We start from the raw sequence: 15,066 nt of genomic DNA on the forward strand, positions 1-15,066 counted from the left end.
CAACCCCTAGACCCCAGTTAACAAAGTACCCATGCAATATTACTGCCAAAAAAAGAACATGCAAAAAAAAACTTTCTCAGATTAAAAAACTTGAGATAGAACTTTGGACATCAGAACAGGCATCATTCGTGTCCTCTCTTTCTTATCTCCCTTCCCGGCTCCTTGGAGGCATTTACTTACCACACAAATCCTACTCGTTCCGCTATTTAACACCTAAATTTTCATATTTACATACATAGCACTAAAATTTTTAATGCGCATCAACAATATCACCATTAATTACTTTTTAAAAGTAAAATACAAGGAGCGCCATGCCTCAAAAAAGTTATATTTAAATTTATATCATATCAATTTTTAATTATGTGAATAAAAAAAAATATATTCTCCAAACAAAAGTGCAATAAACTCTCCTATCCAAGAAAATAACTCCACAATAATTTTTTGCAATTTAATTAATTTATTTATTTATTTACTGAAGTAGCTTACCAATGATCTCTCCTAAAAGCAAAACCGCTCATTATTATCTTCTATAGTATACGATACAGATAGCTTCATCATATATTACCAGCAATTTACCTTGATAGTAACCTAAAAATATGTACAGTTTGATCTAATTGGCAGCTATTGCTTCTGAACTATGTTCTTCCTCAAATAGTGCCTTAGGCTCCAAATCAATGAATTGGTTAGACTTACTTGCTAGATGTGAAATGCTAACCCTCCCCTGTCTTTTAATGTATTCAGCAACAGCCCTCATTTCCTCAGGAGAGATGTATATATATTTTCCACGATCATCCATCACACCAGATAATCTCCCTGTAATTCCCAACAAAGTGCTACATGCGTTCAGTGCATACAAAATATTTACCAAATTGAATCAAATTTATCGCCGACATCACGATAAAGCAAGTATATAAATAATATTTACCCATATTTTCCAATTCCATTATTCGGTTTATGCAGTCCTGAAAAACAATGATAAAAAAAAGTGTAAATAAGGCAATGAAATGTTAAATCTGCAAAATCAAATTTATTGCAGATTAACAAGCTAGATAAAAGAGGGAAACACAACTAAATGTAAATTGCTACTAGTAAAATATCTGGTAGTCAATTTGAAGGAAGCATGTCTCCATCCATATTAAGGAGACCATATAGTTTTGCTAATCATTTATCCTTAATGATTGTTAACTTTTCACAAGGATTTTATTATAAACAGTATTTCGTAGAAAAATGATTTATTATCACTTTATTAGAGATTTCTTTACATATGATAACTCGCACTTAGCCTTACAAGCATATAGAAAACAGACGTCCAGTTCATTAAATCATAAAATGTTGGATCAAGCCGAGCTACATATGGAACCCAATCCAAGCATATTAGTCATCATCGTGCAATCTTGTATGAGCAACCCAACGTGGGGCTGCTATTAAATCCAAAAGCTAACAAAAGAAACTCCAACTAGAAACCACCCACATAAAATTCTCATGCATGCAAGCAATCCCGAAAAGGGGTTCTTGCATGTACATGTACTTCACATATGAATTAAAAAGGGTAAGGGGATGATTTTTCGGATGGGATGCCAATTGTTCATATTTTTATTAACTTTCCTTATTACACAGTTGAAAGTAGCTTAGATAGTGGTAGCTTTGTAAGGGATAATAGATTTGTGTTTAGCATAAGTTATAATTTGGTTTAGTTTGGTGCTTTTTGTTGTCAACTTCCACACCCTTTGATAAATAAAGCAGTTTTAGGACACATGGTTCAATAGCAATGAGAAAAAGTACAATGCATGAAAATGCAATAAAGTAACTTTCTTTTTAATATTCCCAGAAAATGCTTTTATGAGTTTATCTTTTCAATCTAATAAATTAATGTTAATTAATGATAAGTTAAATATCATTTGGATTCGTCGGGCTAAGGCGATGCTTCAATTAAGTTCATGATTTTTAACCCCCTCGCCACTTTGGTAGGAAAGGGTGGGATCTCATTTTAATTAGCTGATAGGACATTTAATTTTCTTAAATTTAAAAGAATTTAATTTCTTATGGCCAAAATACTCTCATCCTCATGGTTTTTTTTCTATTCAAGAGGTAGGGCATTTCTAACAAGATCGCGCCGCTCCAACAATGTCAAAGATGGGGAAGAAGCATAGGAGAGTCCACGTAATGGGACGGATCTTATCATTCTTAGGGGTTATAGATAATTTTCCAATGATCTCAAGCCAACATCTGCGGGGAAAAAATAAATAAATAAGAGGTGGAGGTGGTGAAAAAGGTATCAAATTCAAAGAAAATAGTTAGATGGGAAATTGTCCCATACGGTGAAACTACTGGAAGATCCTTAAAGCCAGCTAACATTAAGAACAACAAGAGGGACGATTTCTTGAAAGAAAAAAAAAAAGTGACAACCTCAACATCAAAAGAAGAAATGGGAGATAGAAGAAAAAGTTGAGGGTTATTTATATCTTTCACACTAAATTGATGTTTCTATTAACAGGACCAATGTGAAGTCTGTGAAGCCCAATTGTCAAGCACTGAAGTAAATGATTGTTTTAAGAAGCGTTAAACGTATGTGATGCCAGTTTCATGCAAATGAAAAAATCAACATGATATTTACCCATAATTATACATTAATTAAAAATATACTATAATATTTTAATTGCATATAATTTATAATAAAATCATTAACAAGAGTTTAAACAAACAGCCAAAACTCTTATAGCACTTTAGGCAACAGTAATATTGCTATTTAATCATCTACTTTACAGCACAGCATGGCAACAGATTGCAACCCTAAACCTTACCTTAAAGGTGTATAAAGTAGGTTGATAATCAACCGCAAAATATGGTGCCACATAAGTAAATGAAACATTTTTAAAATTAATGGACAAGCTGTTAGATGGTGAAATGAACTTGCATTTGTATGGTGGGCAACACTTGCATAGGCTTAAAATCATTAATCTTACACCTCTTCCATCTGATGCCAAAAAACGACAATAATAACATTTCAGATATGCTAGTATTGCTGGTAATGAGATGATTAGATGAGCCAATTAGGGGTACCTCGTGAACAATGGGGAGATAAAAATGAGGTATACATAATTGCAGATTTGTCATGAAACGATAGTAATATTCAAAAATTAGATACAAATCATGTAATAATGAAACAGCTGAGAAAATAAACTCGTCATGAAAGAAAACAGCTTCAATGCTACACGGTTGTGGATGGAAAAATGTACCTGGGTGCGGAGCTTGAACTCAGCAGCAAGATCTTCTAATGGAATGCATTTTTGCTTCTGAAAATCATATATGAAGACAAATTTATTGCTAAAATTTCAGTTATTCTCATTTATAAACTCAAAACACCATTTTTGATGCAAAATATTACCTCCATAAGCAAATTAATAATTAGAGAACACTAAGTGAAAAAAATCAAACACCATGACAGGAAAAAAAAATGTAATTATTATGAAGTGGTAATCGATCTGCAAAGCATATGCAGTATGGTATGTGGATTCTTGATCATTGGTCATGCTGGGGGTGCCAAATAGCCGTCAATTGAAAGGCATGTTGTTACAAGTTATGAAATCTTATTCTCGAGAGTTGTGGGGGGCTCGGGTTGACTCCCGCTTGGCCCAAGCTCGCCTCAAGTCAAACTGAATAGGTTGAAGCGGTGGACATCCGCTAGATCAAAATCTAATTTTAGATCAAACCAAATTTGGTCCGAACCGGACATTAGACGTGGTCGATGTGTAAAGCACATCAATGCATGCAAATAATTGCAATTAGCCAAAATGTTAACTTTTTGTTTTCCTGGAGAAATAAAATTGAAAATTATTTCAGTGAAATTACCACCGTTATTATAAAAGTAGAAATTGAAATAATTACTCAATAATCATGTGAAATAAGGAGCTGCTCGATCATTCGTCTCTTTAGCACCTTCTCCTTCTCCAACGATCTCGAGCCTATGTGATTAATCTACAACAAAGTTTTACAACCCCGGTCTTTGTACTTTACAACCATCATGTGTTCAAGTTTGATGCTATTATATGTTTGGTTATGTAAATTTGAATATATCTTTTGCATGTTAAACGCTAAATCCAAAACAACAAAAGCATCACCTTACCAACAATAAATATGTTGAAACATAGGTCGTCCATCATTGAAGATTAATAGAACCTTGTTTAGACTTCCGAAAAAAACATCAAATAATATTCAAACATGGATTAAAGAAGGCTAGAAGATTGTTCAGCATAATTCGAAGAATGTTAGAACATGATTTAAAAAGGTTTGAGAAATTTTTTAACAAGTTTGAGTATGGTTTCAATATGGTTCAAACAATATTCCAGAATAAAAAGAACATATTCGAACATGATTCAATCATGACTTAAACATTTTTTGAGCACGGCTTGATGATTTTTTGAATAAAGCTCAAATATTATTTGAGCAATGATTAAACAAAATTCAACATTGTTCAAACCATTTTGTTTTGCTCTAATTATTTTTAATGGATTTGAAGTATTGTATTTTAACTATTACTTTATATAATGGATCATTATTATAAACTAACTCACAAGCATGTTTTAACATATTCTTTATTGGTAATTGTTCACTCCTTGCTAGTTTATAGAGCCGGTGATAAGAACTTCTATGAGTTTGTAGTACATATAACTACACATTTTGTTCCAATTAAAGTGATAAATAAAAAGGTTGTCACTGCACATTCTAATGAATAATAAAAAAGATTGGAAAAACGATCAACTACAAAATTAGATTCTGCCCTTCTCTAAAGAGTTGAGGTAGCTTATTCTTATTTTAATAGAGAGCAACTAGCTTAGATTGGAGAATTAGCAATTAATGTTAGAGAAAAAATTAAATACTTAGACAAATTTTATTCCAAGTTTTATAAATAAGGAGGAGAAGAATAGAAATGAGAAACTTGCAACTTAGTCTTTCATTCAGTTGGAATTGAGTATGAGGTGGAGCAGAGCAAGAGAAAGAGATTGAGAAGAAAGCAGTAGAGGGGATGGAGTTAGGGGATGTTAACTAAGTCCTTTTTATAATATGTATATATATAAAGCTCAAGAAAGCATGAGATGTTAGCTCATCTTTTATTATTGTACATCAAAGCGAGTCAAAATTACTAGGTTATAGGAGGTAAGAAATAAAAATATTTGCTTGGGAATTTCATAGATTTACTGAGAAAGAAACAGCACAAGCCCATGAATCCAAGCATCATTGATCCCTTCCAGATTTATGGATGTTTTTCTGGGAATTTTTGGACAAAACACTCGTGGTCTCTTTTCGGGATTTTCCCGTGTTTTCTACGATTTTCATCGATTTTAATCGATTTGTTGATTCGTCGATTGTCTCGCATTTCTCTTGTCTCGTGAGTCTTTTGACAGAGTCTTTTGACGATCTTTTTCGAGATTTATGAGCGATGTTTCTTTAAAGCATTTCAGCCTGCTTCCTCAAGTTTTGTTGCTTGTACCTGTTGTATCAATTACACCTAAGGAACAGCGGACCTCCCAGATATACAGGTTTATTTTATGTTTACAGCATGTTATTCTCTTCTAATCACTTCCCTGCTATACCTCCCTGCTGTACCTTTTTTTCTTTTCTTTACACCGCATGTCGTACTGCTTTCTCTTATCGTGAGTCTTATGACGATCTTTCTCGAGATTTCTGGAAGATGTTTCTTTAAAGCATTTCAGCCTGCTTCCTCAAGTTTTATTGCTTATACCTGTTACATCAATTACACCTAAGGAACAGCGGACCTCCCATGTATACAGGTTTGTTTTATGTTTACAAGATGTTATTCTCTTATAATCACTTCTCTGTTGTACCTTTTTTCTTTTCTTTACACCGCATGTTGTACTGTTTTCTTTACTGCATACTCTACTGTTTGTCATGTGGAACATACTCTACTATTATGCTATACACTATACAACTTCAACATGTTATCTATAAAAATATCTGAAGAAATACAACCATAGGGCCGTTGGATTTGACATTATAACCTGAACACGGGAAAATCCCGAAAAAAAGACCACAAGTGCTTTGTCCAAAAATTTCAAGAAAAACATATGAAAAAATCCGAAAAGAGGATGATCGTTGTTCCTTAGGTGTAATTGATGCAACAGGTACAAGCAACAAAACTTGAGGAAGCAGACTGAAATGTTTTAAAGAAACATCGTCCAGAAATCTCGAAAAAGATCGTCAAAAGACTCACGACAAGAGAAATGCGAGGCAATCGACGAATCAACAAATCGATTAAAATCGATAAAAATCGTAGAAAACACGGGAAAATCTCGAAAAGCCACGAGTGCTTTGTCCAAAAATTCCAATGGAGAACAGCTAGCTTCCTTCCAAGTCATAAATATTAGAAATGGCAAACAAAAATCCAAAGATAAAGATATAGAAGTGATAATGGAAGCGCAAAGTGATTTTTTCAGTTGAATACACTAGCTAAATGACTAGATAACAAAGTAATAAATTATATTACTTCCATGGGATGAGTTTGTGAATCTTTGAAAACACTTATTCAATTTTATTTATTCAATTTTTTTGTAGCACATAAATTTTTAATGTTAGGTAATACCGGAGCAAATCTAGGGCAACCCAAAGACCTATGGATTAGGCATCATTTAGTTGGATAAATTTTTCGATCAATATTGTAGAGGTCACTACATAGAACAAGCTAAAGGGGTCCTTCATGTGGCCTGAAGAAACCTTAACACAAGTTATTGTGGAGAAGTAAGAATTCCTTAGGACTTTGGCTAACGGGAAAAATTTATGTATTTTTCATTTAAATGAAATAAAATATATTCAATGATTTATGAAATCTCAATATGTATAACTTTGATCCCTCTTGCTGTAATGTAGATCTTGCAAGAAATGATGACTTCATAAATTTCAGATTGCTTGGAATGTCAAGGTTATTTGACATCATACAAAAATGGTTCTCCTCCAAAACTCATTTAAGTGGAGGAGAGCCAAATTATCTGCGATTGCTAGGTTTGTCATAGGATAGGTCATATGAAATTTAAACCCTTGATTAAAAACCAATCAAAGTGTATGCCTCCATGCATGCCTCAAACGTTAAAAAGATGCATGTATGCTTCTTATTTCCATCTGTGAGGCTTATGCCATTTTTGACTGAGGCATATGCCTCAACACATTTGAAGTAGTGCCTCAATGAAGTTATTGAAAAGATATTTATACTATGTTATTAATATATTTTATATTAATATTAAAATATAGTATTAACATATATTTTATAATATTAATCATATTACTTTATATTATATTATAAGTATATATCTAATATATACTAAATACGATCACTCAATATAATATAATCGCTAAAAAATGGGGTTGCAAGTCTAAGTGTGGGACTAAAGAAAGAGTTATGGTTTTCGTGCAAGTGCAAGACTCAAGAGAGAAAGATTGGGAGCCTTGCTGTTTGGTTAAGTTTATTTTTTTATTTTATTCTTACAACTATATTATAGTTTATAATTACAGTTATTGTGTTAAAATAATGTTTATTATAGTTTATTAAGGTTATTTTTTTTCTTTACAACATATGATTATTATTATTTTCTTTTAATGGTTCTATATTATTGTTAATGTTAATGTTTTTTCATATGACAATTTTATTATTTCTTTAAAAATTTACACATTTGCTTTCCTAAAGTGAACATATCCATTTTTCCTTATTATGAAATAATAATTTAAAAATTATTCTTAATTTTATGCATTTTTATTTTTCTATTTCATGGCTTACATCTTGATTCGCTTTAAAGATTATGTCTCGCCTCATCAAGTCATAAAGACTCAATTACTCATTTCATCCTATAAATACCGCCACCAACCATCATCCAAAACCCTAAAAATTCCATCTATTTCCTCTTTATCCTCCGGAGCGATCTGCAATCGAGTACTCCTCAGATCTAGGGTTAGTAATATGATGATGGTAAGTCTTAAATAAGAAGCCCCTCTTCCCCTCACCTCTCTCAACCACATCTCTCTGATCTTCCGATGCATCTACGAATCCCTAGATTTCTATCAAAATGTACTCGGTTTCACCCCCATTCGAAGACCCGAATCGTTCAATTTCGACGGGGCCTAGTTGTTCAATTATGGGATTGGAATCCATCTCCTGCAATCGAAGGATCCCGAAATCATTCCTTTGAATCGCGAGATTAATCCGAAGGACAATCACATCTCATTTCAGTGCGAGAGCTTGGATTTGGTGGAGAAGAAGCTGGATGAACTGGGGATTATTTATGTGTGTAGGAGAGTTGAAGGAGGGATCATAGTGGTTCTTCCAAGATCCTGATTGCTTCGTGATCGAGATCTGCAACTGTGACAATCTTCCTGTTGTTCCTCTGCCTCTTGGCGAGCATGTGTCCCCAGTTTGCAGGCGAGCTGGCTATCTCCAACCCAAGCAGAAAGTGGTGCAGTGTCTCTCTCCGGCCACCGAATCTCATATCTCCTATGTGTGACCATGACACCAAAGGTGTAGATTGGTATAAATATCATCAGAATACTAACAGATCTTCTTCCATGATCCTGATTGCTTCGTGATCGAGATCTGCAACTGTGACAATCTTCCTGTTGTTCCTCTGCCTCTTGGCGAGCATGTGTCCCCAGTTTGCAGGCGAGCTGGCTATCTCCAACCCAAGCAGAAAGTGGTGCAGTGTCTCTCTCCGGCCACCGAATCTCATATCTCCTATGTGTGACCATGACACCAAAGGTGTAGATTGGTATAAATATCATCAGAATACTAACAGATCTTCTTCCAAGATCCTGATTGCTTCGTGATCGAGATCTGCAACTGTGACAATCTTCCTGTTGTTCCTCTGCCTCTTGGCGAGCATGTGTCCCCAGTTTGCAGGCGAGCTGGCTATCTCCAACCCAAGCAGAAAGTGGTGCAGTGTCTCTCTCCGGCCACCGAATCTCATATCTCCTATGTGTGACCATGACACCAAAGGTGTAGATTGGTATAAATATCATCAGAATACTAACAGATCTTCTTCCATGATCCTGATTGCTTCGTGATCGAGATCTGCAACTGTGACAATCTTCCTGTTGTTCCTCTGCCTCTTGGAGAGCATGTGTCCCCAGTTTGCAGGCGAGTTGGCTATCTCCAACCCAAGCAGAAAGTGGTGCAGTGTCTCTCTCCGGCCACCGAATCTCATATCTCCTATGTGTGACCATGACACCATAGGTGTAGATTGGTATAAATATCATCAGAATACTACTATGTGTATTATTTTGATGATATTTTAGTATAATACCACCACAATATCACCAAGATATTATAAATTAATATATAATACGTATTTATCTCATCCGCATGCAACATTTTCTCCGAAGCTACATTCTCCTATAATGGTGATAGTTGAAAATCTCATTGGATTTTGTTAATTAGTGTTTAATGAATAGTCTTGAGTGGGTACAATGTATTGGGAAAGAAGGAAAAGTTGGGTGTGTTGTCGGGGAATGAATAGTTTGGTGGGTTGTTTTTGAAAGGAGATTTTCTTCTCTTAGAACAAACTTCATAATTTCGTCTGAAGAGACTTTATAGTTTATGTCGCTTTCAATCTTAAAATTCTCATGCAATAAAATATTTTTGGGTTCGTTTAAATATATATATATATATATATATATATTATGTTACATTGCAACAAAGACTATGTAGTGTATGCATACAATACATAACCTACGTAACTGTATAGAAAATCTTTTGGAAATACACTTGACTGCATACAATTCTATAGAGGCCATTCATATGTAGAATTATTTCATAACAACGTAGATCCATTGAGAAACATTTAAATTATTTTATAAACAATTATATTTCTAATATTTTAATTTGTATGGCACTCTTAATCATTTTTATTCATATATATTTTGTTATAGCTATTGGATTGAACTAAAACTAAATACATTGAATGTAACTTTAGTAGCAGTAGCTCTGGTGACAAAAGTGTAACATTGGGAGATCAAATTAATTAAAAGTGTGAACTATTTAGATATCTTGGGTCTGTTGTTCAAAGCGATGGTGATGGTGATATATGGTGATATAGATGGAGATGTTAATGGTAGAATTCAAGTTGGTTGGTTGAAGTGGAGGAATGCCTTGGACCTTTTGTGTGATAGAAAAGTACCGCTTAGACTAAAAGTAAAATTTTATAAGACGGTGGTGAGACCTGCAATGCTCTATGGCGTTGGATGTTGGTCTTTAAAAGAGAAACATAATACTAAGTTAAGTGATTCCGAGATGAGAATGATTAGGGAATGAGAATGAGATGAGTGGCGAGTGGCTTTACGCTTAGAGACAAAATGCAAAATGAATATATCCATGATAGGATTGGTGTAGCTCCTTTGACGGCAAAAATTAGAGAAAGCCGTCCTAGATGGTTTGGTCATATTAAACGTCGACCATCTGATGATCTGATTAAGAGAGTAGATGTTTAGATTCGACTTATGTTAAGAAAGGTCAAGGTAGACCTAGGAAGACTTGGGCTTATTGTTTAAAAAATGATCTTAATTTATTAGAACTAAATGAAAATATGGCACTAAACAGGACGCAATGGAGAAAAAGGGTTCATGTAGCCGACCCCACGTAGTGGGATTAAGGCTTTGTTGTTGTTTTTGTTGTTGTATTGGATTGAACTCTATTGTGCTATAAATGTCATATTGTTAGACTATAAGGTTGCTCTCCAATAGATGTTTAATACACATTCTCCCTACATCTCACATTTTTCTATTTATTTTCATATTACATTTACCCAAAGAACGACAAAACTTTTCATATACTATCTATCGATGATGCATATGTTATTTAGGCTTCATTTGTGATAGTATTTCTACTACTTTTGTGATGAGAAAAACAGCAAACAAGAAGTGAATGTCTATTCGGATAGGAGCTTTTTACAACTTTTTCAAATACTGCCTCAGAAAAGTTGCTTTTAAGAAAGCATATTTGAACTTCATATTTAGGAATTTAATTTTAAATAAGCATAAACCACCCCATATAAACACTTTTTCTTTTTCTTTTTCTTTTTCTTTTTTTTTAATATATGTGCTTAAGCTCTCTAGGTAAATATTTTCAAAGCTAAACTTAATAAAACCATTAGAGAACTTCTCCATCAATATGCCATTTTTCTACTAAATTTATTAAAAAACATTATGCCCATTGTAAACAAGAAACAAAGATATTGTAGCATTCAACTACATAACCCAGGCTACAAACATTGGACCTACTTGACAAAAGCCTCAACAATGCACATCTATTTCACATAGCCCTATTTCATGTCAGTATATATGTAGCACTAGAGTAAAATAGCATTTTTGCACTTCATAGCTGACTACATGTGCATTGGGTCATCCTGTCTTTTATAAGATCCATTTTATTTCCCTCTTAATCAGTTTACCATGCAATGCATAGAGAAATGGCATATTGGCTCTGAAAATCCATTTAAGTGCAATTATAAGGCATCTCAATTCCTTGAATATTCACAATACCTATTCCCAACAATGGGTATCTAAGAGGCTTTTGACATACCATTAGATCCCTTCTTCCCAACTTAGGTAATTTTCCACTAGTGACTCGAAGTGATTTTAACTACCGTTATCTCTCCCTCTAGACAAAAGTTGAGTAGTCCTTATCGCTGGGCAATCCCCTCATTACAAAATGTAAAGCCCATATTTCTACAACCATGCTAAGTCATCCAATCGTTTCTCTTGTGTGCTTGATATCCAGTGGACCTATCACCTTTTGACTAAACCAAGTACTTAGGTCCCCTAATGCTGAATCAAGAACACAAATGAATATCCTTAATTGAGATAGTTTTTGGGCAGCATGGATAATAAACTATGGAGGCTTGCGCCATAAACAATTAGTACCCACAATCTTTAAACTTAGTTCGATATCTCATGCCACAATGAGAAAATCAATTGAAGATTCCTCTGATTTTTTTCTTTATTAACTCTCATGTTGGAGAAAAGACCAAGTAGGTCAGTTAAGCAAAAACTAGTTGAACTACTATTTAAACAAAAAAAAAAAGACGATTACATTTACATATTTAAACAAAATCCAATAAGCTACCTAAGAAACAATATAAAAGTATTGATCCTATCCTTGAAAGCTCATGTTCATGATGTTATAAAAAACAGATCAAAAGTTGAACAGGTGACCGCTGATCTCCATTTGAAAAATTAGACCAACAGTTCAACAATACTGCCGTTGGTTGTTTGAATAGAAAAAGTTTACTCAAGATTTTTTAAGCCAAATTAAGGTATGGACATGTTCAGCTCACCATCAATTCTCATCCATACACTTCGATTTTTTTTTTTTTTTTTGTTCTGTTTATAATGGGTCTTTTTTTTTTTTTTTTTTTTTTTTTGTTCTGTTTATAATGGGCGGTTAAATACATATAATAAAGAGCAATGGATAAATCCTTAATTAAATTTGGCTTGGAATATTCTAACTCAATATTTTTTTTCCCTACTTTGTGGTAGTGACGTTTTATATCCTATTCAATCAAAACCACAAATCTGACTGCAGATGTCATACCAACAGGTTAAAATGACTGGTCAATCAGTCGCTCTAGCTAATTGAAACTAATTTTACCAGGTTCAAGAGGTACATTGGTTCAATAAATTTCAGCAAACAAGAACACGACGTCTCGTTCCTAACAAAATTGATAAAATGGTAATTAACCATCATAAACTAGACAAACCTACATATAAAGTGACCTGTTGCCAGTAGAAACAATGGCAAATGCCATATCTAGTTGCAAAAGCTGCATCTTCAAATTATCACCAAGTAAAAGAAATGGAAGAAATCATGAACCCAAAAAGAAATATAGAGCATGAGGCATAAATTCTTCAGTCAGAAGAAGATAAATACAATTTTCAAAGCACATGTCTGCTAGTGAAACAAGATACCTAAATAGCATAAGAAAAAAAATGCATATAGGGAGAGGCTAAAATCTTGCTGAAGTACGATAACTACCGAAGAAAAATTTTAGTTGGATAAAAAAATGTACATGAAATTGAAAAAACCAAGAAAAGTAGCAGGTTAAAATAATTTTTTTAGTGGGGGCCGTAAGATAATATGATCATAAAGTATATTTCGAAGATTCGTATCATTTCAATTACATTTCACTTACAATTTTCTCTCCTTCAATTGTGTTTTGAAAATTATTATACAATTCCTTCATTAAATATATTTTTAATACATATAAATATGTTAACTAGACAATAACATCCAAGAGTTTCCTAATAACACTAATTGGAGCAATGAGCTCAACCAAAAAAGGATTTATTGTAATTTTTTTTTTCCAGCAAACAGGATCTTCATTAATCAGCCGAAGGAATACAAGAGACAAAAAACAGACAAAGTAAAAAATCTCAATGACAGGCTGACAAAAGGAAGACAAAACAGTCTCCATGAATCATCAAAGCTAGCTCAGGAGATGGGGAAGTATCATATTGATACCACATTAGAAGCACCAACCTTGGCTAGGAAATTAGCAGGTCTATTAGCCTCCCTCAGTGTGTGAGACTAGACAGCATTGAATTTAGGAAGGAGATCAGCAATTCTTCTCCAGATGACATGTAGGGACAAAGGACAGCAAGATTTACAACTGCACATATTAAAAATCAATAAGGATTCTGTATCATTATAAATGAATTTCCAAATTAACTTGACAGCCAGCAATAAGGCGTAAATCACAGCCAACAGCGAGAGCAAGGGGAGAAATAGGACAGCAAGGAGAAGAGAATAAGAGAAGGCAATGCCCCAAATGATTTCTGAAAAAGCCACCAATCCCAGCTTTGCTAGTACAAAAACTGCCATCAATGTTCACCTTTACGTAAGGCCTAATTGGTTTAGCCTGAAAATAAGCTTCGTGAAGTTTTTGTAATGGGAATTGAGAGGAATGGACCGAACACCACGCCCTTCCCTTTAAAGTCAGTGGCTCTAGAATTGCTGAAGGAAATAGATTTAGAGATGAAAGATTTATTATTCCTATTTGCCCTCGCAGGTGAGATCTGACAGTTATCATGTTTAGCGCTATTTCTGGCAAGCCAAATGAACCAGCAAAAAATAAAAGGGACTAGTTTCTAGAAATGTGCATCGACTTTGTGAGGTTTTCTCCAGTAATCCAAACAATGGTCCAAGGATCTATATCAATCAGTAGGCATTGAGACAACAAATAATTCCTTGATTTCGTTCCAGATTTTGATAGTAGAGTAGCAGGAGAAAAAAAATATGGAAAAACTCTCCTCCATTTTACAAAGCTGATGGATGGAGGAAAACATGAGGCCCTTAAGCTTTAGAATATAATCAGTAGGAAGCAGCTGTAAGAGCATTCTCAAAGTGAAGAAGAACTGAGAAGGCTTAAGGAAACGGTTCCAGATTCTGGTTCCCCAAGAAACCTGGTGGGATGGAACATATTTGTTAGCAATTAATTGGGAAATAAAATCAGTGGCAGACATTTTGTTTCTCATCTTCTCGGTCACTTAAGTTCAATAGGGATAGTGCTAATTAAATCCACAAGATCATCATCAATAAGCTGACTAATTTTATGTATATCCAACAGCCATCAGAACAAGTATCAGCAACCAGAAGATCTTGTGAATACACCCCAGTAGCAGAGTTTGCAAGAGGGCCACATAAGGTCCACTCATCTAGCCAAAAATTAATATCGCATTTCCCCAGTTCCCGAGCAATAGATACAATTTTTAATGCCAATGAAGCCTACAGAGAAAATAAAATGTAATTAGGTGGCCTGGAGGCACCATCCTTGGCGTATGCCTCCATTATGCAGCCTCCCATGACCAAGAGATACGAGAAAAAACTGTCATACACATGTTCTCCATTATAAAATTAACCTTGCAAAACAAATTTAACAAAAATTTAAAAAAAATCATTAACATTAAAGAAAATAGAGCCTGGGAAAGCTTGATATCAGCAAGTTTCATGTTTTCTGACTAATATCATCCAATGAATGAACCATATAATCGAACAAAATAGAAAAAGAAGTAAATTCA

At 34.0% G+C, this 15,066-nt stretch overlaps 1 protein-coding gene across 1 annotated transcript in view; it reads right to left on the reverse strand.

Moving 5' to 3' along the window:
* Positions 1–439: 439 nt before the first annotated feature.
* Positions 440–15,066, reverse strand: part of LOC110020321 (DDRGK domain-containing protein 1) — a 35,284-nt gene continuing 20,657 nt past the window's right edge. Inside the window, exons 6-8 of the mRNA XM_020718382.1 lie at positions 3,237–3,293; positions 926–962; positions 440–813 (exon numbers count right to left, since the gene is read on the reverse strand). Of these exons, the coding sequence (XP_020574041.1) occupies positions 611–813; positions 926–962; positions 3,237–3,293 (297 nt within the window). The 3' untranslated portion in view covers positions 440–610. The remainder of the gene's footprint in view (positions 814–925; positions 963–3,236; positions 3,294–15,066) is intronic.

Source organism: Phalaenopsis equestris, unplaced genomic scaffold (assembly GCF_001263595.1).
Source record: "Phalaenopsis equestris unplaced genomic scaffold, ASM126359v1 Scaffold000094, whole genome shotgun sequence".
Classification (NCBI taxonomy): domain Eukaryota; kingdom Viridiplantae; phylum Streptophyta; class Magnoliopsida; order Asparagales; family Orchidaceae; genus Phalaenopsis; species Phalaenopsis equestris.